Here is a 22,684-nt window from a genome sequence, read left to right as displayed (position 1 = left end):
GGCGATCCTGGTCTCTGTGTTCACCAAGCCTTTGACTTCTTTCCAGTGTCTTGGTGCTGAGCTGCACCTGTTATCAGAGCGCTGTGCGAACCTGAACCAGAGCCACGTGGTAGGGCCTCTTCAGGTTATCAAAAAATCCTTTCTTAATGAGCAGCTCCCGTCTCTCAATCTCTCATCTCACCGGGTAGGATTCTATCTTCTTCAGTTTAAGGTGGATTCTTTTGCACTTGAGATCACCTTTCCTCTAATTATTAATCATGTAACTACATTATAATGATATGTCTTGTGTAATGACATAGTCTCTGCCTACATTACATCTAGTCTTTATATAATAGTCATTCTTTAATAGTGGATAATAATACTTTTAACAAATGAACTCTGGCTAATCTATGGCCCCAATCTGCGTACTGTCATAAAATGTCTGAAAATGCCGGAAGCTTCAACTGAATTTTTAGTATATGTATCTTTTTTTTCTGTAAGAGGTTTTCTGGTCCAAATGATAAACAATAAGAGTTGAAATGTTTTCAAATCTGGGACTGTATATGAGTCCAATACCACAAGGGACAAAACAGCTCTTAGATCACCCTCGGGAGCTTATCGAGCTCCTGTTTGGTCCATCTTTATTTTATAGATGAGGAAACTGAGGCACAGAGGACTTAAGCCATACCCCTGAGCTTAGGTAGAGTGGAATTAGAATTTAAAGTTTGTGGGCTTTAGGGCTGACCTGAAAGAAACCAGCTCTGAAATGGATCACTCTTTCAGTTTAATTTGGTTTGTTTTCTGGGCCATCATAAACTACACTTCACAATGTGGAGAATCCGAACAGGTTCGCCTGCAAGGTTTCAGCCCTTTGTCCTTTCCAAATCTGACAAATCTCTTGCAAAGATGAGTGGCTCCCTCTAAAATCAGTGCTCATTCAGACACGCAGACTGAAGCGGGACTCCAGCCGTAAATACTGCTTAATTCTGGCACTTGCTGGATGTACAAACATCATTTGCTCAAGAAGTCAGCTAATTTCTCCTGATGGAGGGCCTGTCGGCGCTCTGAGCACGGAGGGAGGTGCTCACGTGAGCAGATTGTAGAAGCAGGATGGACGGGTTTAATGGATTAAGCTGCTTAAGAAAATTTAAAAAGACGCACCAGTTAATGTATTCCCCTCTTGCTTGGTGGTAACAGGCTAGCTTTTTTGATTTCCCTGGCAGAGTTCCTCTCCTAATCGGAAGTGATAAGCCCGACAGTCGTTCATTTGCTGAGACGTGATGGAAAATTGTGGATGATTGCAGGGAACCAGGGAGCCCTTGACTCCACAGGGAATGGGGGAGGGCAGGTCTGGTTCGTGACTTTAGAGATTATTTTCTCCTGGGGCAGGGGAGGTGGGAGACCATCTCCATGGGGGATGATGCAGGAAGTCAGAGTCCTAAAATGTGGTGGCAAGAGTTAAATCTCCCCCAGGGACTGGAACCTGAGTTCTCTGGCCAATTCCAGCCCTGGCTGACCTCTGAGTCTTAGTCTCTTTGTGTTTGAAAAGGAGGAACTGCCTTTAGTACCTGCCTTGCGGGAATGTTTTTAGACCTTCAGCAGAGGAGCTCTGTGTAAACCCCAGGTATTAGTTTTAAATGCTAGAGAACGTATCTAGGATGGGCAGACGGCAAATGTTCGCCTGCCTCGGGGACCGAAGGTGTGTCCATGGAAGCAAGAATGAGCGGTCAAGAGCTGGAAGGGAACTTGGACATCATCTGTTACTACTTTATTTTACAGCCAGGGTACCTGAGACCCCAAGAGATGAAGTTTCACCCCCAGATTCCAACGGTGGAATCCCTTGTGCTTTCACCTTTGACCTGTTTCATAACCACGTGGTTTGGAAGGGTTGGCTCATGAATATAGTTTGGCTGCTGTTAAAGAGCCTTAGGAATGATCAGTGGAGGGTTAATTATTTCTTAGGAATAGTGAAACTGAGACTGTTGTTTGTTAGAATACACAGTCAGCGTCGCATTGTGAATTCTTAAAACCTAGTGACTATCTTCAAAGTCTACTTTTCTGGACCTAAGTGACCACTGGTCTCAGCCAGCCAACCAGTTCCACCTGCTCAGTCTGTGTGCCCTTTCTAAGGAGGCGGAGGGAGGAAGGGGGCTCAGCCTTGTCTGAGTTACCACTACGGAACCTGCCCTAGGAGGAGAGGCAGGGCGATGGTGGAGGGAAGGAAGGAGTCACGGACTAGAACTGTTATTGAACTCCCAGTGTATGCTGCCTACACTATTATATTTACTTTATCTCTCTATTTTATATATATATATATATATATAATGTATTATATATGTGTGTGTGTGTGTGTATGTATTATATCCCTTCCCAGTTGGCTCAGTGGTAAAGAATCTGTCTGCCATGCAGAAGACTCAGGTTTGATCTGTGGGTTGGGAAGATCCCTAGGAGAATGAAATGGCAACCGACTCCAGTTTTCTTGCCTGGAAATCCCATGGACAGAGGATCCTGGTGGGCTACAATCCATGGGGTCGCAAAGAGTCGGACATGATTTAGCAACTACACTAATCCCTCAGCAACCCTGATAGGGAGGTAGGGTCACCCCAGTTTCATGAGTGGAAAATTCCAGCTCAGAGAGGGTAACTTACCTGTCTGAAGTCACACGGCTAGTTAACAGTGGTAAGAGAATCACACATTTGGCAATGGTGATGGGGCATACCAAATCAAAGCCTTGGCTGCCCCAGCTTAGCCCACGTTTGCTCAGCCTTCTGCAGCCCCATGTTGGGGGATGGGGTGGAGTAAGGAGGCAGATGGCATGGACTATTCTGAGAAAGCAAGCTTTCCTGTGGCTTCTTCCCACCCTGACATCTCAGGGAGTTAGTATTTATAAAATATCTGACCTGGCTGACCCTTGTTATTTTTATTTTTGGAATGTCATGCCTTAGTGAGTTGGGTGGGTAAATCTGTCTTGTGAAAGTGTTTATTTTTTTTCCTCTACAATCCGCTTCTGCTCTGCAACTGTTGCTGCCTTTCAGAAAATGAAAAGAGTTTGTAACAGACTGAATCTCTCAGATGAAATGTCCTTGCAATTTTTTTCCTCTGTGTGAGCACTTGCCCCCTTTTATCTCTCCTCCTTTTGTAGTTGATGAAGTTTCTGATGCTAGAACACTAGTGATAAACAGTTCCATATGTCTTTCATAGACTTTTCTCAAGTATTAGCATAATATTTGGTCTTTATAATAAATTTTATTAATGAAACATATTTTAAAGGATGGGAAAAGGACCAAGAATAACACAAAGAAAGCCTATGTGCTTTCCACCCAGCTCCATTAAACTCTGATATTTTGTTGTGCTTGCTTCAGACTGCTTGAAAGAAAGAAATCTTACAGTTGAAGTTCATTGAGTACCTTCTGACCCCATTCGACAGAGGGTAACCACTATCCTGAATCTGATATCTTCCTTTCCTGCACATTTTCAAAAATACCTTCACATCTGGATGTGTCTATTAGAGTAGCATGTTCTTTGATGAAGTAGCATGTACTTTAAGGTATATTCTGCTACTCACTTTTTTCATTAAGCATCAGCTTTCTCAGATTGACCCTTGGTGATTTGCACCACCCCAGTTCATTAAATTCCAGCCCCATTAGTCCACAGCTTTGAATGGACTGGATTCTTCATCCGTTCTCGTTTTGATGACTTTGGTGTGTCTCGCAGTTTTGTATTACAACAGTGCCACTGTGAAGGTTCTGTTGCTCTTGTCTTGTGCATTCTTGCCCCAGGCCTGGAGTAGGTACCAGAAGAGGATCAGCTGGGTTAAAGCCCTGGTACACCTTCAGGCTCACCGGGCATTGCTAAAAGGCTCTTCTGCACTATTCCACACCTGTAGCTGGGAGTTCACGTTGTATGTAACCCATCATTGTGCCACGTGAGAATATCAGGCTTCAAATCTTTGCAAGTCTGGTGAGTGTGAAAGAGAACTCCTTTGTTTCATTTATCATGCTCTGATGACAAGTGAGTTTGAGTTTGTCTGAAGCAGCTATTTGAGTTTTCTCATCTGGGAACATAACTGTTCATTTCTATGCTCTGACCAGTTTTCTGTTGGGTGCTCTATGTTTCCATATATAGTCTTATAAGAAAATCCTGAATATGGATCTTTGTGGATTATATATATGGCAGATACCATTTCCAGTATAACTTCGTTTATAGCATCTTTTAATAACCAGATGTTTTCTACTTTAATGCAGTCATATTTATCACTTTTAATGACTTGTGCTCTTTTGACTCCTCTCTTAGAAATCCTTCCTTACCGTGTGCTCATCAGGGTATGCTTTGGGGCCTAAATGAAGCTTATTTTGCTTTTCTGGCCTTATTTCTTAGTTTGCTTTGGGACTTTCCATGCTTGCCTTGGGTGTGTCTGTACAGGCTGCGCAGTGGTTTCTAAGGACTGTAGGCATGGCTGCACCTGTCCTGGGCCAGATGGGGCTGTGCTGACCTTGGAGTTGGAGATAAATTCCCCTCTTCTTGACCCTTGGCTGTTTCTGAGAGGTGCTGAAGTGTAGAATTGATTGGTCCTCTCTGAAGCCTGGCTTATCTTCAAGCCTGATGAATTGGTTATAAAGTTGTCCCTTCTCTTGTCCTTCGGTTTATCTTCACTGCCTGATTTTTGCTTCCTGCTGCTGCTGTCGATTGAAGCTGAAAAGACAGAAGGGACATGGGGCTAGGTTCTCACCCGGGCCTGCCATGCAGGTCACCCTTGGTGAGGACTCAGCGTGTGTGAAAAAAGAGCAAGTGCCTGTAGAAGTTCATCCAGAAAAGTTCTTTGTTTCTCTTCTTCCCTCGTGGGAGCTCAGGAATGTTTTACAGAACCAATCTCATTACCCATTGCTTTTTGCACAGAAGTATAAATAGATTCGGGTTTCCCAAGTGGTGCAGTGGTTAAGAATCTGCCTGCCAATGCAGAAGACACAAAAGACGTGGCTTTGATCCTTGGGTCAGGAAGATCCCTTGGAGTAGGAAATGCAACCCGCTCCAGTATTTTTGCCTGGAAAATTCCATGGACAGAGAAACCTGGCAGGCTGCAGTACATGGGGTTGCAAAGAGTTAGACACTACTGAGCACACATAAATAGGTTCAGGTAGGGTTTAGATAAATTCACAGAACCTGAGCGTGTCAGAACTGGAAGTATCCTTAGGAGTCATCGCTCATGCAGTCAACAAGCATTTCCTGCATGTCTGCCGGGTGCCTGGCACTTGCTGAGGACGTAGGGCAGCAGAGATCCCTGCCTTTGTGGTGGTGGTGAGGGCAGCCACTAAACCAAAGGAATTGTTTTAGAGTGTTGGAGGTGTGATGACATAGAGAGGAAGGCCCTTTAGATTGAGTGCCTCTTCCATTTTGATATTTTAGGCAGACCTACTTTCTTGCTTAAGAGTAATGCAAACTATGGCCCAGGGGCCAAAGCCAGTCCACCACCATGCCCAAACTCACAATGGTTTTTACCCTTTTAAAGTGGTTGAGAAAAATTAAACATTTGCAGTAGCTTTTAATGTTAGGGGATACCAACTTTGAACTTCAGCCATGTGCCCTTTCCCCCCCAGAAGAATTCTGTTCTCTTCCTTAGTAGACTTGCGCTACAGAAACATAGCTCTCGATTTTTATGTCAGTATTTTGAATCGCATCGCTAAAAGTTGTGTAAAATACTGTTTTCTCTCCTCTTCTATAAGTACTGGTGTAATATCTTTAATTTGGCCTTCTGTGCCGCACAGCCTAAAATATTTACTGTCTGACCCAAAACACTGGCAGATCCCTGTACTGTGTTTTGTCTTCAGTCTGATTTCTGGTTTGCAAAATGGGTATGGAGCCTATTTCAGAGGACTACTGTGAAGACCGAGGAAGAGAGCAGATGTTAGACTTCTGCCAGGTGCTAATGTCAGTAGATGTTAGATTTTCCGGAGTGAGAAGTCAATAATCAACTTCTCAAGGGCCGTTAAAGGGAGCATACGAGGGTTGGGGACCAGGATGGGGGGTGGAGCTCAGAACTCACCTTTGAGAATCAACCCCACCCAAGGAACAGCATACCCCAGTGTTGCTGTCCAGCCCCTGAGTCATGGACCTTGGGCCTCACAAGGGCTGCATCCTGCCAGCTCTGCAAATCCCCACAATGTTAATGCCGCTGGGATATAATTTTCCTCATGAAACACAATGAAGCATAACTAAAAAATGTAAGTAACAGCTTCGGGCCCTTAATGAGACTATAAATACAGTATGAAAATAATTTATACAGCTATTTCCTGGCGAAGAGCTGTCCTTTTCTTAGACCTCTTTGCTTTTCTCTTTGCTTGCCTCATTAATACTAGCCATTGGCTTTCTTTGCTCGCTCATTTTAAGAAGGAAACAAGGATTCGTCACTTTGTAGTGGCTGCGGCTCTGCACTGCACGAGAGAGGCAAATGGGAATGTAGAGCGCAGCGCAGATGCTGGGCAGACAGCTCAGCTTGCTCACTGTCCAGGTGACTCACTCCATCCATAAATCATTCCTGTGGGAAACTTACACCCCATCTTCCTTCAGGGTCAGTGTAAATATAATATGCTGTGTGTGTAAATATGAAAGTGAAAGTGTTAGTTGCTCAGTGTGTCCGACTCTTTGTGATCCAGTGGACTGTAGCCTCCCAGGCTCCTCTATCCTTGGGATTCTTCAGACAAGAATATTGGAATGGGTTGCCATTCCCTCCTTCAGGAGATCTTCCCAATCCAGGGATCGAACCCAGGTGTCCTGCATTGCAGGCAGATTCTTTACAGTCTGAGCCACAAGGGAAGCCCCATGAAATCTGTGTAAAAATGAGATCTATGAATGCCAAGGGTGTCATCCCTGGGCTGAATCCATGAGTCATTTTATAGCTTCTCCCCTATGTCCCTGGGCTGTATCTTCTTTAACAGGTGGATATGCAGAGATTGGGGTTCTTAGAATGAGCTCTCAGGGCGGGCAGGTTGCTGTGCAGAGTCTTGACACAGCTGGAGACCTGGTCCAGCTTCTGCACGTGGAGGCAGAGGCCCATCCTCACACCGGGCTCGGACGTCCACGTGTGAATCCTCCCACCCTGCTGACAGCTAGGATGCTCCCCAGACAGCTCTAGCGGGAAGCGGTTGGTTTGATGAGAACCAAATGGCTCTGGGAAGTGCTCGAGGCAGATGTGTCTGGTTCCATCCGACACCAGTGCCGCCATGAGGAGTGGTTTGGAGTCGAAAGGACCTGCAGGGATTTTTCAGGGCTGCTGAGAAACTAATCATGGTGGACCTGCTTACTTGGTGCTTTACACGTGCCCGTGCATGAGATGTTCATGTGTATTTGAAAGAGCAAGCAAAGGCAAAGCAGATGGTTGTCTTCAGTGGCCTTGTAACATGATGTGTGTTGGCACCAGGGAATGGGAAGAGGTGTGTTCATTCTCCAGGGAGGTTTTAGGGGAAAGTCTAGTTGAGATCTGCAGATGCGAACACTAAGTTGTATGTGTGTCTGTACATATACGTGTATATGTCTTGTTTTGTTCTTCACGGAGCCTGCAGACCCAATGGTCAGGAAGCAAAAGCTAAAACCGAAGGTGATTGGACAGAAATCTGAAAGCAGGGCCTGTTGATAGTTTGCAGATGCCAAGTCTGTATGACATCACATAAGGGGTGACCTTAGAGGGGGAAGATCAACAGAGGGAGGGAGGAGCATATGGAGGGCTCCAACCGGTGCAAGCAAATTCTCGTTTCTCAGCTGAAAAAGTCAGCACTGCTCACTGCCTGTTCCAGAAGGCACAGAATGCAGCAGCTGTCTTGAGTTTTTGCAGCACCCCCTCATCAAATAAAAATTTGTGGGTGCCAGAAATTTTGGAAGAAACAGCAGCAGCAGCTTCTTCTTTTGCCCAATGGGGGAGGACTTGGGTGTGTGTGTTTTGTTGTTTTCTTGGTGCAGATGGTGTAGTTATTTTAAGTAAGTGATGTGCTGCTGCAGTGAAAATGGGCAACTCTTTTTCATTTTTCAGCTTAATGAAAAAAGAAAAAGGAGAAGGAAAAACCCCAGCTAGCCAACCTCGTGCTAATGCTTGTCTTTTTTGGATTCTAAATGTGTCCCAAGACACTGAGATGGGATAAATATTTCAGCGACTAGAAAGTCCTGCTGTCGGGCTCAAAAGATTTCTAACCTCTTTTAAAGCTGGCAGAGTAGTAATTTACTTATACTCATCCAGACACCCCCATGTCCCTTATTTTTGTGTATGTACAGATCCTGTTCACCTTCTAGGGGGACGAGGCAGGGGGTAGATGGAACTTTCCAAGGTACAGTGTGAGGGGTGGGGATAAATCAGTAACTAGACATTTGGTTTTCTTCTGAGAATAACCACAGATATTTGATGAGAACCTACTAAATGTCAGATGCCCAGGACTCAGAGCAAAACAAAGCAGTGCCCTTTGGGGTTGTGCAATCTGGTGGGAAGATAGTACAGATGCATTGGTGAGCACACATCGGGATGAAGGAGAACACGGGACACTCTCAGAGCTGGAAACGGGGGGGCCGGCTTTAGACGGGGTGTCGGTGAAGGAGTCTCAGAGTCAATGATGTAAAGTGGAGGACGAATGAGATTAGCCAGATGTAGCTGTTTGCCAGGGCTGCCGTGACAAGGAAACATGGTGAGTGACTTCAACACCAGACATTTCTTTGCTCATGACTGGAGTCCAGAAGTCTGAGATCAAAGTGTGCAGAGTTGGTTTCTTTTGAGGCCTATCTCCTTGGCTTGTAGTCAGCTGTCTTCTTCCAGAGTTTTCACATGACCCTCCCTGTGTGCGTCTGTGTCCTCATCCCTTTTTGTAAGGACACCAGACCGATGGGATTAGGGCCCACGCAAACGGCCTCATTTTAACTTTGTTGTTGTTGTTCAGTCGCTAAGTCATGTCTGACTCTGTGACCCCATGGACTGCAGCACCCCAGGCTCCTCTTCATCCACTATCTCCCAGAATTTACTCAAATGCATGTCCACTGAGTCAGTGATGTTATCTAACCATCTCATCCTCTGCCGCCCCCTTCTCCTTTTGCCTTTAGTCTTTCGCAGCATTTTAACTTAATCACGCTTTTAAAGTCCCTGCCTCCCAACACAGTCACATTCTGAGATACAGGGGTTAAGACCTCAGCATGTGAATTCTGGGGGGACAGATTCAACCCGTAATACCAGATGCAAGGTGTGTGGAAGAATCGGGGTCAGTGGACAGCATGAGCAGAGGACCACTGCAGGGAGGACATTTGTGATGGAGGAGATGGAATGAGGTTGTAGAGATTGGGGTGGGGAGGTGGGGCGGGCACCAGGTTTTATAAATCCTGGCAAGAGTTTTAGATTTATTACAAGGGTACAGAAGAGCCATCAGCAGTGTTTAACATCTTCATCTGCTGTGAGGAGAAAGACCTGGGGTGGGGGGAGTGAGAAGTGAAAGGTTGGTTTAAGTCAGCATTTCTCAAATGGGCTCTCTTCTGCCATTTCAGGCCATGTGGTTCTCTGTTGTGAGGGGCTGCCCTGTGCATTACGGGGGTGCACTCCTGGCCTCTATTCAATAGAAGCCACAACCAACAATGTCTCCAGACACTGCCATCTGTCCCCAGGGGGCAAAAGTGCTCCCTGTTGAGAACCACTGGTTTAAAGCAGACCCCAGGTCTCGGTGGCTTGGATTGGATGGTGCCAGTTTAGTGAGGCACATTGGATGGGTTTGAGGAAGATTTTTTTTGGTAAACTTTTTATTTTGTAATGGGGTATAGCCGATTAGCCTGGAGAAAGAAATGGCAACCCACTCCAGTTTTCTTGCATGGGAAATCCCATAGACAGAGGAGCCTGGCAAGCTGTACAGTCCCTGGGGCCGCAAAAGAGTCGGACACAACTTTGCAACTAAACAACAACATAACCGCTTAACAATGTTGTGATAGCTTCAGGTGGACAGCAAAGGGACTCAGCCATACATATACATGTGTCCATTCTCCCCCAAACTCCCCTCCCATCCAGGCTGCCACACAACAATGACCAGAGTTCCCTGTGCTATACAGTAAGGTCCTTGTTGGTTTTTCATTTTAAATACAGCAGTGTGGACCTATCCATCCCAAACTCCCTAACTATCCCTTTCCCGCATCCTCCCCTCTGGCAACCATAAGTGGTTTGTGGAAGATTTTTGAAGACAGAGTCAGCATGATTCAACCTCTCTCAGCCTTGGCTTGTCCTTTTCCTTTTGTGTTTGTTGATATTGTCATTTCTAAAGCACAAGGCTCTGCAGCCCTTGCATGCATGATGGAGTTGCTGAGGTGTGCACAAGAATGGTTCCTTGGCGTTCTCATATACCGGGGCAGGAGATCCGATGTCCTGCCAGTAAAGCTCTGGGAGCCCTATGGCTGCAAGACCACCTGTGTCTAACCTACGTGGTATTTAGTCTGTATTCCACAGTCTCGTTTATCAAGTCCCCGTGCCTCCAGGCTCTGGATTCTCAGGGAAAGCACTTTGAAATATAATCTGGCCAATTTTTCTGGCCCTAGAAATCTGTTTATCAGAACAAGATTTCACAATCCCAGTGACTCTTCCAAGGGGCTTGCCTTCAAGAAGCTAGCTCTGCACTAGGAAGTGTAAGTGATTTCCAAACAAAACAGAATGGCAGCTACGTTCTAAGCCCTGAAGAGTTCCCTGTTTGTGGGGTGTGTGGAGGGGGAGCCCAGAACAGTTATTAGGAAACAGCTGGATGCGTAGGTCTTCGGGGTTGCACATCAAGTCTCTGGAGGGGATCCAGCACCTGGCTGTCCTTCTAGGCTTGTCTCCTAGGAGCCCCACTCCGGCATCTCATGCCTCTGTCCAGAGACAGGCAGCTGGTTTCACGACCATCTTGGGGCTGGTGGTGGCTTTCGCAAGCCCAGTCTTGAGAGGGGTTCTGACATGGAAGGTGGGCTCAATGGACAGAACCCCATGCTTCGTGATATCTGGTTTGGGTGTAGAAAGGGGGGAAGAGGGGGCACAGTACATTCTCACTTCCAGACCATCAGAGCCCTGTGGTTTTTCATTCCGTACCGTCCGTGCCCTGGACTGAGCCTGTGTGCTCTGGTCTCTGCCATCTTCCTGTGGGCGCGAGGGGCCCTTGTGCTCCATTTCTGCATCTGCCAGCAGACCCTGCAAATGCCACCTCTGTCCTGTGACCTCTCTCTAATGCCTTGAATTTTGACTTTATCTTAAGAACATTGAGTAAACCCTTCAACAGCTTTTTAAAGTCGAGAAGTGTCACGATCAATTTGCTCTTTGGAAAGGTCCCTCTGGCCACAGAGATGGGCTGGAGGGGAGGCAGGGGTCACTTGTGACAGGGGTCCTGGTGAAAGGGTGTGGTGGTTGGGCTGACGTCATGGCTGTGGCAGTGGAGGCCGGCGTGCACGACTTGGTGCCTGGCCCTCGTAGCGGGTGGCTGAGTGAGGAGGGGACAGGAAGGTTTTTAGGAGCCCAGTGCAGGCTCTTAAGGCAGGATGAGGCCCCTCCCTATAGCTGCTCTTCTAGAATTCTTCAGTGAATTACGAAAGCTCGTTTTCAGTAGGGTGTTCCTGTACGTTGTTAAGTCAGTGCAGCGGAGCAGGTGGTCTCTGAGGACTATCCGTGGCACCTGGGCGGATGTGGTACCCCTTGCCTATGGCTGTGTCTTTTCCAATTTGCTGCCCGCTTGTTCCAGTTGTAAAGTGTTTTTAGTATCACCCCAGTAGTACCATAGCCACACAACAGGGTGACTGCCCATTTCTCCTTGAGGAAGTCAGGGAACACTTCCGAGGTAGAGTAACAAAGAAGTTGTATGCTAACAGGTGTGTTGGGATTTCCCGGGAGACCCCATGGGTCGAAGGGCATTCCAGGTAGAAATCAGGTAAAGGATGGTGGCATGAGAGAAGATGTGCTGTCAGGGGGCTGGCATGAGAGCTGTGGAAGAGCCTCATGGGCCCTCTCTCCTCCCACTACTCCACAGGAGTCTGGACTTCCTCTTAATGTGGGGCATTAAAATTGTTAGTATACCCTTGTGCCTTTCCAGCCTGGAGGATGGAGCCTAGCTTTCATCTCTGCATCTTTAGAACCTACCTAGTGGATGAATATGGTTATAAAGTTTCAATAAATGCCTATTGTAGATTCAGGAGGGAGTCCTGGAAGGACTGGTCTTTTTTTTTTTTTTAAACAACTCCTTTTCCCCTAAGACTGTTTTATTTCCAATGGCTCATGATCTTCCAGACTTTGATCACAGTGGCTCAGATGGGTCCGATTGATCAGATCCTGGGTCCCTTGACAGTTGGCCTCCAGGGTCCATTGGTGGATGAATTCAGCTCTCCTTGACCTTCCCTGTTTGCTTTCCAGCCCAAGAGTTGGCCCAATGGGATGAGGGGCTTGCCATTCTATGACTGTGTTCAGTGGAGTTGAGTCTCAACCTTGAGGCTTGGTGCTAAATCTCTGGGAACTCTTGGCAAGCCTTCCAGGGACTTGGTACTCTTATGGGGCTAGAAGGCCTGCACTCAAGTTTCAGCCTGGCCTTTCCTCCCCGTGTGACCCCAGGCAGTTCAGTTTTGTGGGCTGGGGCTCCTGTTTCCTATCGTGAAATTATCTCCCAGTATTCCTGTCGACTTGGCCGGAGTTCAAGGATTCTGTGATCATAGGGCCGCAGAGTCTGAGACCTGGAAGGAACCTGCAGTTCCCTTTGTTGGAGGTGCTGAGAGTCCCTCGTTCACTTTCTGTCTTGGAAAACTTTCTTTTTAGCCACTGCCGATGACCGGAAGAAAAACGTTTGCATTTTATGACCAGTCTTCGACCAAGCAAGAAGTCTGTGAGCGTCTGTTGTGTGCTCAGCACCAGTGAAGGGCTTTTCTCATGTAGGCCTCACAGAATCCCCGGGGGTGGGGCAGATTATATGTCCATTTCACAGATGAGGAAACTGAGGCCCAGAGAGGCAACGTCACCCACCGGAAGTGTCACGTGCACTGCCCGTGTGGAGGAAGAGCTGTGGGGGCCCGGGTCCTTGGCACCTTGGCCATGCTGTCTCACCGCCCTGTCCCTTTCCTCCCACAGAGAGCCAGCTGCTCCCTGGGAACAACTTTACCAACGAGTGCAACATTCCAGGCAACTTCATGTGCAGCAACGGGCGGTGCATCCCCGGCGCCTGGCAGTGCGACGGACTGCCCGACTGCTTCGACAAGAGTGACGAGAAGGAGTGCCGTGAGTGGGCCTGCCCTTTGCTGGGGGTGCGGGCGGGGGGCCATCCCGGGGTGTCCGTGGGGAGTTCCCCCCGGTCTGTGTTGCCCGTCGCGGGGCTCGGGCCTCTGGACTGGCTGTCCTGCCTGCTCCACCTGTATCTCTCTCTCAGAGCAGCGTGGTCAGTGCAGAAGCAGGGGTCTTGGTGTGGTGGGAGCCACAGCTTTGGGGGAGCAGGGAACCTTTTCACCAGACTCTCCTCACCCCTACCCTGGGGTCCTCTCACCGCCTTCCCCTCACATGGGATGCTGAGGCTCCCAGAGGTTGAGCAGCTCCGGTGTCTCCTCACCAGCAAGCAGCCGACCTGGATTTGAACCCAGGGCTGCCTGACCCCTGGGCCCAGGCTGGAAACCACTTTGAACGTCTTCCACATTGTGCAGCATTCTTGACGATTAGATCCATTGCAGCATGACCTCAGGTATCCGCCATGGAGTTGGTACTGACTTTATGGTAATCTGCTTCCAAATGCCCTTTTCTCTGCCGACACCTGGGGCAGCATTTTCAGATGGGCACCAGCAGGACCGGGGTCTTTTATTGTCCTCCCCACCCATCTCCCTTCTTTAGCCTCTTACCCATTTTGTACCCCAATCTGCATGAGATTTGGGTCGGTGGTCATCTCTGAGAAAGAAGGCCCCGGGGGTGTGAGTTGAGGGGCCCCCAGAGAGTGGTAGGATCCTTCTCCCTGGTCATAGAGCCTTATTTCTCTTCATTGCCAAAGCTGGGTGCTGCAGAGTGAGCTGGGCCGTGGCACGCTGGCTGGCAGGAAGCACACTGGGGCCAGTGTGGAGGCCCTGGGTTGTGTGGTGCCCGGGGACCACACAGCTGGACATTGGTTCTTGGCTGTTTCCTGGGCTTTGGGCACCAGGCCACAGGGCCTCTCGCACAGGAGAACTCTGTGTTCTGGCTCTGAATCTGCTGTCTTTCTGGAAGCCAGCTGAGGAAATGAGGAGATGATGATTATCTGAACTTTTCACATAGCTGTTACCAGGATTTGAGGCTCAGCCTGTTGACGTACAGGAAGCAGCCCTGGGTTTGGGGCCCCTTCCGGGGCCAGGCTCCCTCTCCCTCGTGACGTGGCCCCCTCTGAGACCGGCCTCTCAGAGGTCTCCTTGTGTCCCTGATGCCTCCCCCGACTCTTCAGAGGCATTTTGGGAGGGGGTGGCTGAGAGTATGTTTTTTTGTGAGAGGTATTTCATCTTGTCTGTTGCATGTGATTTCTTCCGAATAGACCACTCTACATAAAGCATTTTTATTTTTACAGAGTTATATTAAAAAAAAAAGTATGAAGTCTGTTTCAGCTTTTTCTGTTTCTAGCCTGGCTTCAAAACTGCTGGAAGCTGAATGTTTGTAATTTGAGTTTCAAATGAGACAGTATGTGTGAACCCTGTAATCTGTCCAGTTTTGAGCATTATTAAACATTCAGAATGTGAATGATCGTTTTTGGAATACAGTGTGTATTTGAACTCCCATAAATACAGATTGTATTTAGCTGAACTAGGAATATTCAGACCAGGGCAAGTTTGTGACAGGATGCAGGATCAAGAGTTGAGACCTAAGTTTGATTCCCAGCTTTGTCAGTTGCAGCTGTGTAATCTTAATGTTCTCTGTGACATTCTCTGTCCTCTGCCAATCCAGTTCCATGATTTTAGAATTCATGCATAAACGGGAAGAGCTGGTGAAAAGAGAATTAAAAAAGAGAAAAGATGGTGTGGGCAGCTGCTTGGCGAGGTTTGGTTTGGTTTGGAACAGGCCCGCCTTGGCTATTCTCCATTATTTTTTTTCTCCTTGTTTCCTACCCTTCACCCCCAAGCGTAGCAGAGACTTTATTGGCATTTATTTAGTCTTATGATCAAAACATAATTTAAAACACCATACACATAAATACAGGCATTCACAAAACCTTTCCTCCATTGCCCCTCTTTTTTTCTTTTAGTCCTTAAAGTATAAAAACAGAAGACCACTGGAAAGTTTAGACAACAGAGGGAAGGAAAAGGAATCCCTTTTCTAAAACAAATTCTCCTTGCAGTTCAGATTCCTTGTATATTCCCTTCCAGTCCAGGACCTGAGGGTGTGAGACGTGGAGAAGGACTTTGTCCAAACCCCAACCCTCCTCTCCATCCCTCTCCCCACCATGCTGTGTGATTTTAGGAAAGCTACCAGAATGGTCTAAAAGTTAGTCACTGGGAGGATTAAATGAGAATTCCTTAATCCTTCTGCTACCTCAATTCCCTCCTCTCAAAATGAGAGTGATGAGCCTTCTAAGTGGCATTGTTGTAACTTTTTAATGGCTGTGAAGCACGCAGCACCGTGCCTGGGTATAGTCAGTGACTTGTGAACTTTGAGAGTTACTGGTCAGTCTGCACAGGGTACGGTTGTTGTCATGGGGCATGTGATTGAGTAACTTGCTTTTGCTACACTTTACTTTAGAGACCTTTGGCACATTCCCACACATGTAGCACCTGTAACTGTTGTTTTATAGGTTACCTACCCTTCCATCCAGTAGATGCTCTGTAATCTAATAATTTCCCTATTGTCGGATGTTTTAAGTCTTTTTTGCTTTTTTACTTCTGCTGATCAAACTGTTTAGGGTCCGTTAAGGAACTTATCCATACCCGGAGGACAGAAATACAGAATGGTTTCAGCCAGAGCTGGGATGGCCTGGGCCGAGGTCTCCAGGGTAGGTACCATTTGATCCGTCCTTTCAGGGGCTCCCTAAGAGTGGTCGATTTAGAATCCATGCCGCCTTCTTCTGTGTCTTGCTTAGAAGTTACAGGGTTCATTCTCTGATTCTTTGGAACAACCTGATACTTATAGGGAGGAGAGTGAGGGCAGCTGGTGTTCTCACTGGGGAGAAGGGATCGCTTCTAATGCCCTGTGAAATAGCTTTGGCATTTAGAAGAGAATACACTTCATCAGGGAGTAGCCTTGCCCTTTCCAAAGGGTGAGACAAGGGCCCGGAGAAGTGTGTGCTGGAGGGTTACAAGGCAAAGAGCAGTTAATGCTGTATCCACAGCAGAGGAAAGATTTTCGTGAGACAGGAAGAAACTTTTTCATTTAAAGGTAATAGTAAAAATTGGGGGAATGGGGAAGGAGGAAAACAGCATCCTGCATAGAGTCTGTCCTTTTTCATAGATCACTAGTAGCATCTTACAAGTTTGCATTTAGGCTTTTCTCAGTTGTAATCACCAGAGGTATACAATTTTATATTTTAATTTTTTCCCGGGTAACATTTTAACATTTTTCTATGTTTTTACAGTGTATTTGTCTATCACTTTTAATGCTTAAACAGTCCATTCATTTGGTATAATATGGTTTCAGTTCAGTTCAGTCGCTCAGTCGTGTCCATTATTTACCTATTATTTGGCATTCACATTGTTTGCGGTTTTTCACTTAGAAATAGTGTTCATGGTTGTGAAATGAGGGTTTATATGACTTTCCCCCTATTTTGAGAAATTTTCTTCAGCTTGATTCTCAGAAATGCAGTGATTAGGTGAAAGGGCAGGAGGTTTTTCTAACTCTTGATCAGACGGCCCACTTGTTCTGCTAACGGTTTGCACCAGCTTGTTCTCTCACTGGCAACATGTGTGACTTCTGGCTTTATTTTAGTCTTGGCAGCATTGGGAAATATCTTTAAAAAATAGTTTTTCTGGTTCATTTAATATAGTTGAAAACAGTTACATATTTTCACTTTTTCAAATTATCTAAAGTGGTTGATTGTTTTCCCGTTCCCCTGTTTACTGGTTGTATTTCTGACCTTGTGAAATATTAATGGGCTAGAATAAATTTCCAACTAGGTTGAGTCATTGAATTTTCCACCTAAAGAGTTTTGAGAGTGGGGGCTCATTTGGGGATAGGCTGAGTGTATTTCTGTTCTTAGTGGAATGCCCTAAATGATTGTTTTATCCAGATAACTTTTCCTTGGAATAAAAGGGTAAGTTTTTAAAAAACATAAAAGTTCCATGACAGCCCTGATTATGATAAGAGCAATGGCATGCCATTACTTGAGCTTTCGCTGGGCTGCACTGTCCAGGCACTTTACGTTATATTAACATGGATTGTCAGAAGCCTGATGAGAAAGGCCCTGTTGTTATCTCTGGTGGAGCAGACTGAGCTGTAGAGAGATGATGCAGAACTCGACGGCTGCTCCCAAAAGTCCTTGTAACCTTTCTCTATCAGAGACCACCAGTGGGTTCATTTAGTCTTTTGTACATGGATCCATGTTTTTCTGCTGAACAGGATTGTACTGTATGGTATCACTACTGATCTACTTCTCAAGAAACTTAAGAAACATCAGTAATGTCTTCCTGTGGACAGGCATACCTTGGAGATGGTGTGGTTTCACTTCTAGACAATCTCAGTAAAGCAAGTCACACAAATTTTTTAGTTTCGCAGTGCATATGAAAGTTGTATTTATACTACACTGTGGGCTTCCCCAGTGGCTCAGTGGTAAGGAATCCACCTGCAATGCGGGAGACTCAAGAGACACAGGTTCAATCCCTGGGTCAGGAAGATCTCCTGGAGGAGGAAATGGAAACACATTCTAGTATTCTTGCCAGGAAAATCCCATGGAAAGAAGAGCCTAGTGGGCTGCAGTCTATAAGGTCACAAAGAGTCGAACACAACTGAGCAACTGAACAGCAGCAGCAGCAGTAGTCTATTAAGTATGCAATAGAATTATGTCTAAAAATAATGTACATATTTTAATTAAAAAATTAAAATTGCTTTAAACTACTAACCATCATCTGAGCCTTCAGTGAGTTGTAATCTTTTTGCTGGTGAAGCATCTTCCCTTGGTTGTTGATGGCTGCTGACTGATCAGGGTTGTGATTGCTGAAGGTTGGGATGGTTGTGGCAATTTCTTAAAATAAGAAACAGTGAAGTTTGCTGCATTGATTGACTCTTTCATGAACAATTTCTCTGTAGTGGCAATGCTGTTGCTAGCATTTTATGTACAGAACTTCTTTTAAAAGTGGAGTCAATCCTATCAAACCCTACTGCTGCTTCTTATCAACTAAGTCTATGTAATGTCCTAAGTCCTTTGTCGTCATTCAACAATCTTCACAGCATCTTCACCAAGTATAGATTCCATCTCAAGAGACCATTTTCTTTGCTCATCCATAAGAAGCAACTCCTTACCCATTACAGTTTTATCATAAAATTGCAGCAGCTCAGTCACATCTTCAGGCTCTGCTTCTAATTTCTAGATCTCTTGATATTTCCACCACATCTGCATTTACTTCCTCCACTGAAGTCTTGAACCCCTCAAGGTCATCCGTGAGAGTTGGAATCAACTTCTTCCAAACTCCTGTTAATGTTGATATTTTGACCTTTTCTCATGAATCACGAATACTCTTAATGGAATCTAGACAAGTGAATCCTCCCAGAAGTTTTTCAATTTACTTCTCCCAGATCCATCAGAAGAATCACTGTCTTGGGCAGTTTTAGCCTTATGAAATGTATTTCTTAAAGAACAAGACTCAAAAGTTGAAATGACTCCTTGATCCGCGGGCTGCAGAATGGATGTTAGCAGGCATGAAAACATTAATCTCATTGTTCATCTCCATCAGAGCTCTTGACTCACCACATGTGTTGTGGTGAGCAGTAATGTTTTGAGAGGAATCTTTATTTCTGAGCAGTAGGTCTCAACAGTTGTTTTAAAATATTTAGTAAACCAAGTTGTCAACAAATGTGCTGTCATCCAGGCTTTGTTGTTTCATTGATAGAGTGCAGATAGAGTAGATTTAACATTATTCTTAAGGGCCCTAGAATTTTTAATGGCAAATGGTAAACGTAAAGTCATCAGCTCTTTAGCCCCTAACAAGAGAGTTAACCTGTCCGTGAAGCTTTGAAGCCAGGCATTGACTTCTCCTCTGCAGCTATGAAAGTCCTAGATGACCTCTTCTCATAAATGGTTGTTTTGTCTACATTGAAATTTTATAGTCACCTTTATTCATTATCTGAACTGGATCTTCCGGATAACTTACTGGAGCTTCTACATCAGTACTTACTGTTGCACCTTGTACTTTTATTATGGAGAGAGCTTCTTTCCTTAAACCTCATGAACCAGCCTTTCCTGGCTTTGAACTCTTCTGCAGTTTCCTCACCTCTCTCAGCCTTCATGCAATTGAGGAGAGTTAGTATTGGACTCTGGATAGGGCTTTGGCTTAAGGGAATGTTGTGGCTGGTTGGGTCTTCTGTCCAGATCACTACAACTTTCTGCATATCAGCAATAAAGCTGTTTTGCTTTTTTATCATTGTGTGTTCACTGGAGCAGCACTTTTAATTTCCTTCAAGAACTTTACCACAGTTTGGCTACTTGTTCAGCACCAGAGGCCTAGCTTTTGGTCTTTGAACATTCCTTCCTCGCTGAGTATAATCATCAGTTCTAGGTTTTTGTTTAAAGCAAGAGATTTGTGACTCTCCCTTTCACTTGAACACTTCGAGGTCATTATAAGGTTACTGTTTAACCTAATTTTAATATTGTGTTTCAGGGAATAGGGAGCCTGAGGGCGAGGGAGCGGGAGAGAGATGGGGAAAAGGCCAGTTGGTCTGTGGAGCAGTCAGAACACACACAACATTTATCAGTTGAGTTTGCCATCTTACCTGGGCATGGTTCCTGGAGCCCCAAAACAGTAACAGTAGTAACATCGGGGATCACTGATAACAGATCAACATAGTAAACACAGTAATAATGAAAGTGTTACCCCCAACGTGTGACAAAGAGACACAAAGTAAACCACCATGGTTGGGAAACGGCTTGACACGGGGTTCCCACAAACCTTCAATTTGTGAAAAAAAAAAAAAAAAAAAAAAAAACCTCAATATTTGCAAGGGGCAATAAAGTGAAATGCAATACAGAACGGTATGCTTGTAAATGATTTCTAAAATGGCAATTAGTCTGTGAATCTCTGAAAGAAGAAACTGCACTTTATTACTGCCCCTTGCCATAATAATAAAGCAGAAATCCAAATTTCGAGAACATACATGTGACTTGAAACCAAGAGCCTTCAGATCTCCTGCCAGCTTTGTGTTGGAGTGCAGCCGCCATTTCTCTGTGTTCTAACCAAGTAGGGGAGAGATCTTGAGATCCGGGTCACAAGGTGGTTCATTTGCGTTTTTTTGAAAAATTATATTGATCACTATCTTTGAGGCATGTACAGATTTTTAAAATCTCAGGCCCTGTGTGTGTGTGTGTGTGTGTGAGCGGGGTGGGGATGGGGATAAATTCAAGAATCTTGTCAAATGATAAAATTTTAATGAAACTCCAAATCCAGAGATTTAGAAAAGTAGGTCCAAAAATGGAATTTGAGTTTTCTTTGCTTGTAGTGTTCCCAACCATTTCTTGAGCATGACTTTTACTTGGTCGGGTGTGATGGCAGAAACCTAGGAGAAGGGGTTGAGAGGGCAAGTTTGAAATAATGATCACCAAGAAATGTCAAAAGGGAGGAAAGCCCAGTCAGAAATTCTTCCTTTTCTTTTCAGGTCTTTCTCATCATCTGACTCTAGGTGGTGCCACATATAATGTTTTCTATTAAACCTGGTAATCCAGGGCAAGCAGAGATGAGGGGAAAAACCTGGATTCTGAGTCATTCTCCTTGCCAAACTAGTAGTAATTCAGCTGTTTTACCAGGGCTCCTCCTGCTTGGCTTGCATGCAGAATGTCCCGGGAAATCAGGCAGTTTCCATGGGACGGGTAACAGCTCGCTTCTTCATCGCTCAGGCTGCTCTGTCTTTTCTTAGAGAAGGGGGTGGGGACAGGTGACATGCTGTGACCTGGGAGGTAGCCCGACAGTGACTGGGGAGACGCGACTGTAGTGGGATCTAGTCCTCCCCTGCAGCAGTGTAAGAGCAAAGCCGGCCCAACACTGTTGTGGGTTCAGTTGTGTCCCCATCCCCACCACCAAGTTCATGTGTTGAAGTCCTATAACCCCAGTACCTCAGAATGTGACCTGGCCAGAAAAAAGAACCAAATTTTGCCATTTTCAGCAACATGGATGGACTTGGAGGACATTATGCTACGTGAACTAAGAGAAAGATAAATACTCTACGATATCACTAATATGTGGACTCTAAAAAATACAACAAACTACTGAATATAACAAAAAAGAAGCAGACTCACAGGAAAAGCTAGTGGTTACCAGTGGGGTGGGGATGCCGCTGCTGCTGCTGCTAAGTCGCTTCAGTCGTGTCCGACTCTGTGCGACCCCATAGACGGCAGCCCACCAGCCTCCTCTGTCCCTGGGATTCTCCAGGCAAGAACACTGGAGTGGGTTGCCATTTCCTTCTCCAATGCATGCATGCATGCTAAGTCGCTTCAGTCGTGTCCGACTCTGTGCGACCCCATAGACCCCATAGACCAGGCTCCTCTGTCCATAGGATTCTCTAGGCAAGAATAGTGGAGTGGGTTGCCATTTCCTTCTCTGGGAGTAGGGGTAGGGGACGGTAGTATAAGGGTGAGGATTAAGATGTACAAATGATTAGGTACAAAATAAGCTACAAGGATATATTGTACAACACATGGAATATCACCAATATTTTCTAATAACTATAAATGGAGTATAACCTTTAGAAATTGTGAATTGCTATATTGTACACCTGTAACATAATACTGTACATCAACTCTACTTCAATTTAAAAATGTATTAAAAAGGGACTTCCCTGGTGGTCCAGTGTTTAAGAGTCTGCCTCCAGTACAGGGGACACCAGTGTGATACCTGATCAGGGAGCTAAGATCCCACATGAGGCAGAGCAGCTAAACCCCCGCACCACAACTTCTGCACCCACTCTCTAGAGTCCTCGAGCCGCAACCACTGAAGACACCTAGAGCCCGAACTCATCAACAAGAGAAGCCACCGCAGTGAGAAGCCTGTGCTCCACAGCCAGAGCAGCCCCCACAAAGCCCATGCACAGCAACGAAGACCCAGTGCAGCCAAAAATTATAAATAAATTCTTAAGAAAAAGTATATTAAAAAAGTTTAAATAGCATGAAAAAAACAAAAAGAACATGACCTTATTTGGACATAAGACCTTTATAAAGGTAATCAGGTTAAACTGAGGTCATTAGAGTGGGCCATATCCAATATGCCCTTATAAAAAGGTAGAGTTTGAGTACCAAGATCCATACAGAGGGAAGACGATGGAAAGACAGAGAGAGGGTGGCCATTTATAAGCCAAGGAGAGAGGCCCGAAACAGCCTTCCCCGCAGCCGTCAGAAGGAACCAGCCCTCCTGACACTAGGGTGTAACTCATGGCCTCCCGAGCTGGGAGACAACACGTGTCTGTTGTCGAAGCCACCCCGTTCTTGTCCTTTGTTATGACAGTCCTTGCAAACTAACCCAGCCCTCTACCCATCTCTTGTTTTTTTAAAAAAAGTGTTACGTAGTGAGTGACAGCCGTCCTACAGCTGTGTAACAGGATGGCATTCACAGACGTCCTGCTTCTATTTTT

At 45.8% G+C, this 22,684-nt stretch overlaps 1 protein-coding gene across 5 annotated transcripts in view; it reads left to right on the top strand.

The window, feature by feature from the left end:
* LDLRAD3 (low density lipoprotein receptor class A domain containing 3) overlaps positions 1–22,684 on the top strand; it is a 276,120-nt gene that overhangs the window by 68,862 nt on the left and 184,574 nt on the right. For 2 of the 5 annotated variants that reach the window (XM_025266218.3, XM_044929251.2), the window contains exons 2-3: positions 13,055–13,201; positions 15,825–15,914. In XM_025266218.3, coding sequence (XP_025122003.1) covers positions 13,055–13,201; positions 15,825–15,914 — 237 coding nt within the window. Of the gene's footprint in view, positions 1–13,054; positions 13,202–13,630; positions 13,656–15,824; positions 15,915–22,684 lie in introns of those variants that run through there. The other 3 variants (XM_025266219.3, XM_006062344.4, XM_044929252.2) reach the window with 2 other exon arrangements.

This window comes from Bubalus bubalis, chromosome 16, assembly GCF_019923935.1.
Source record: "Bubalus bubalis isolate 160015118507 breed Murrah chromosome 16, NDDB_SH_1, whole genome shotgun sequence".
Lineage (NCBI taxonomy): Eukaryota > Metazoa > Chordata > Mammalia > Artiodactyla > Bovidae > Bubalus > Bubalus bubalis.
Note: the sequence above shows the minus strand (reverse complement) of the source record. Positions and strands in the feature narration are given on the sequence as shown.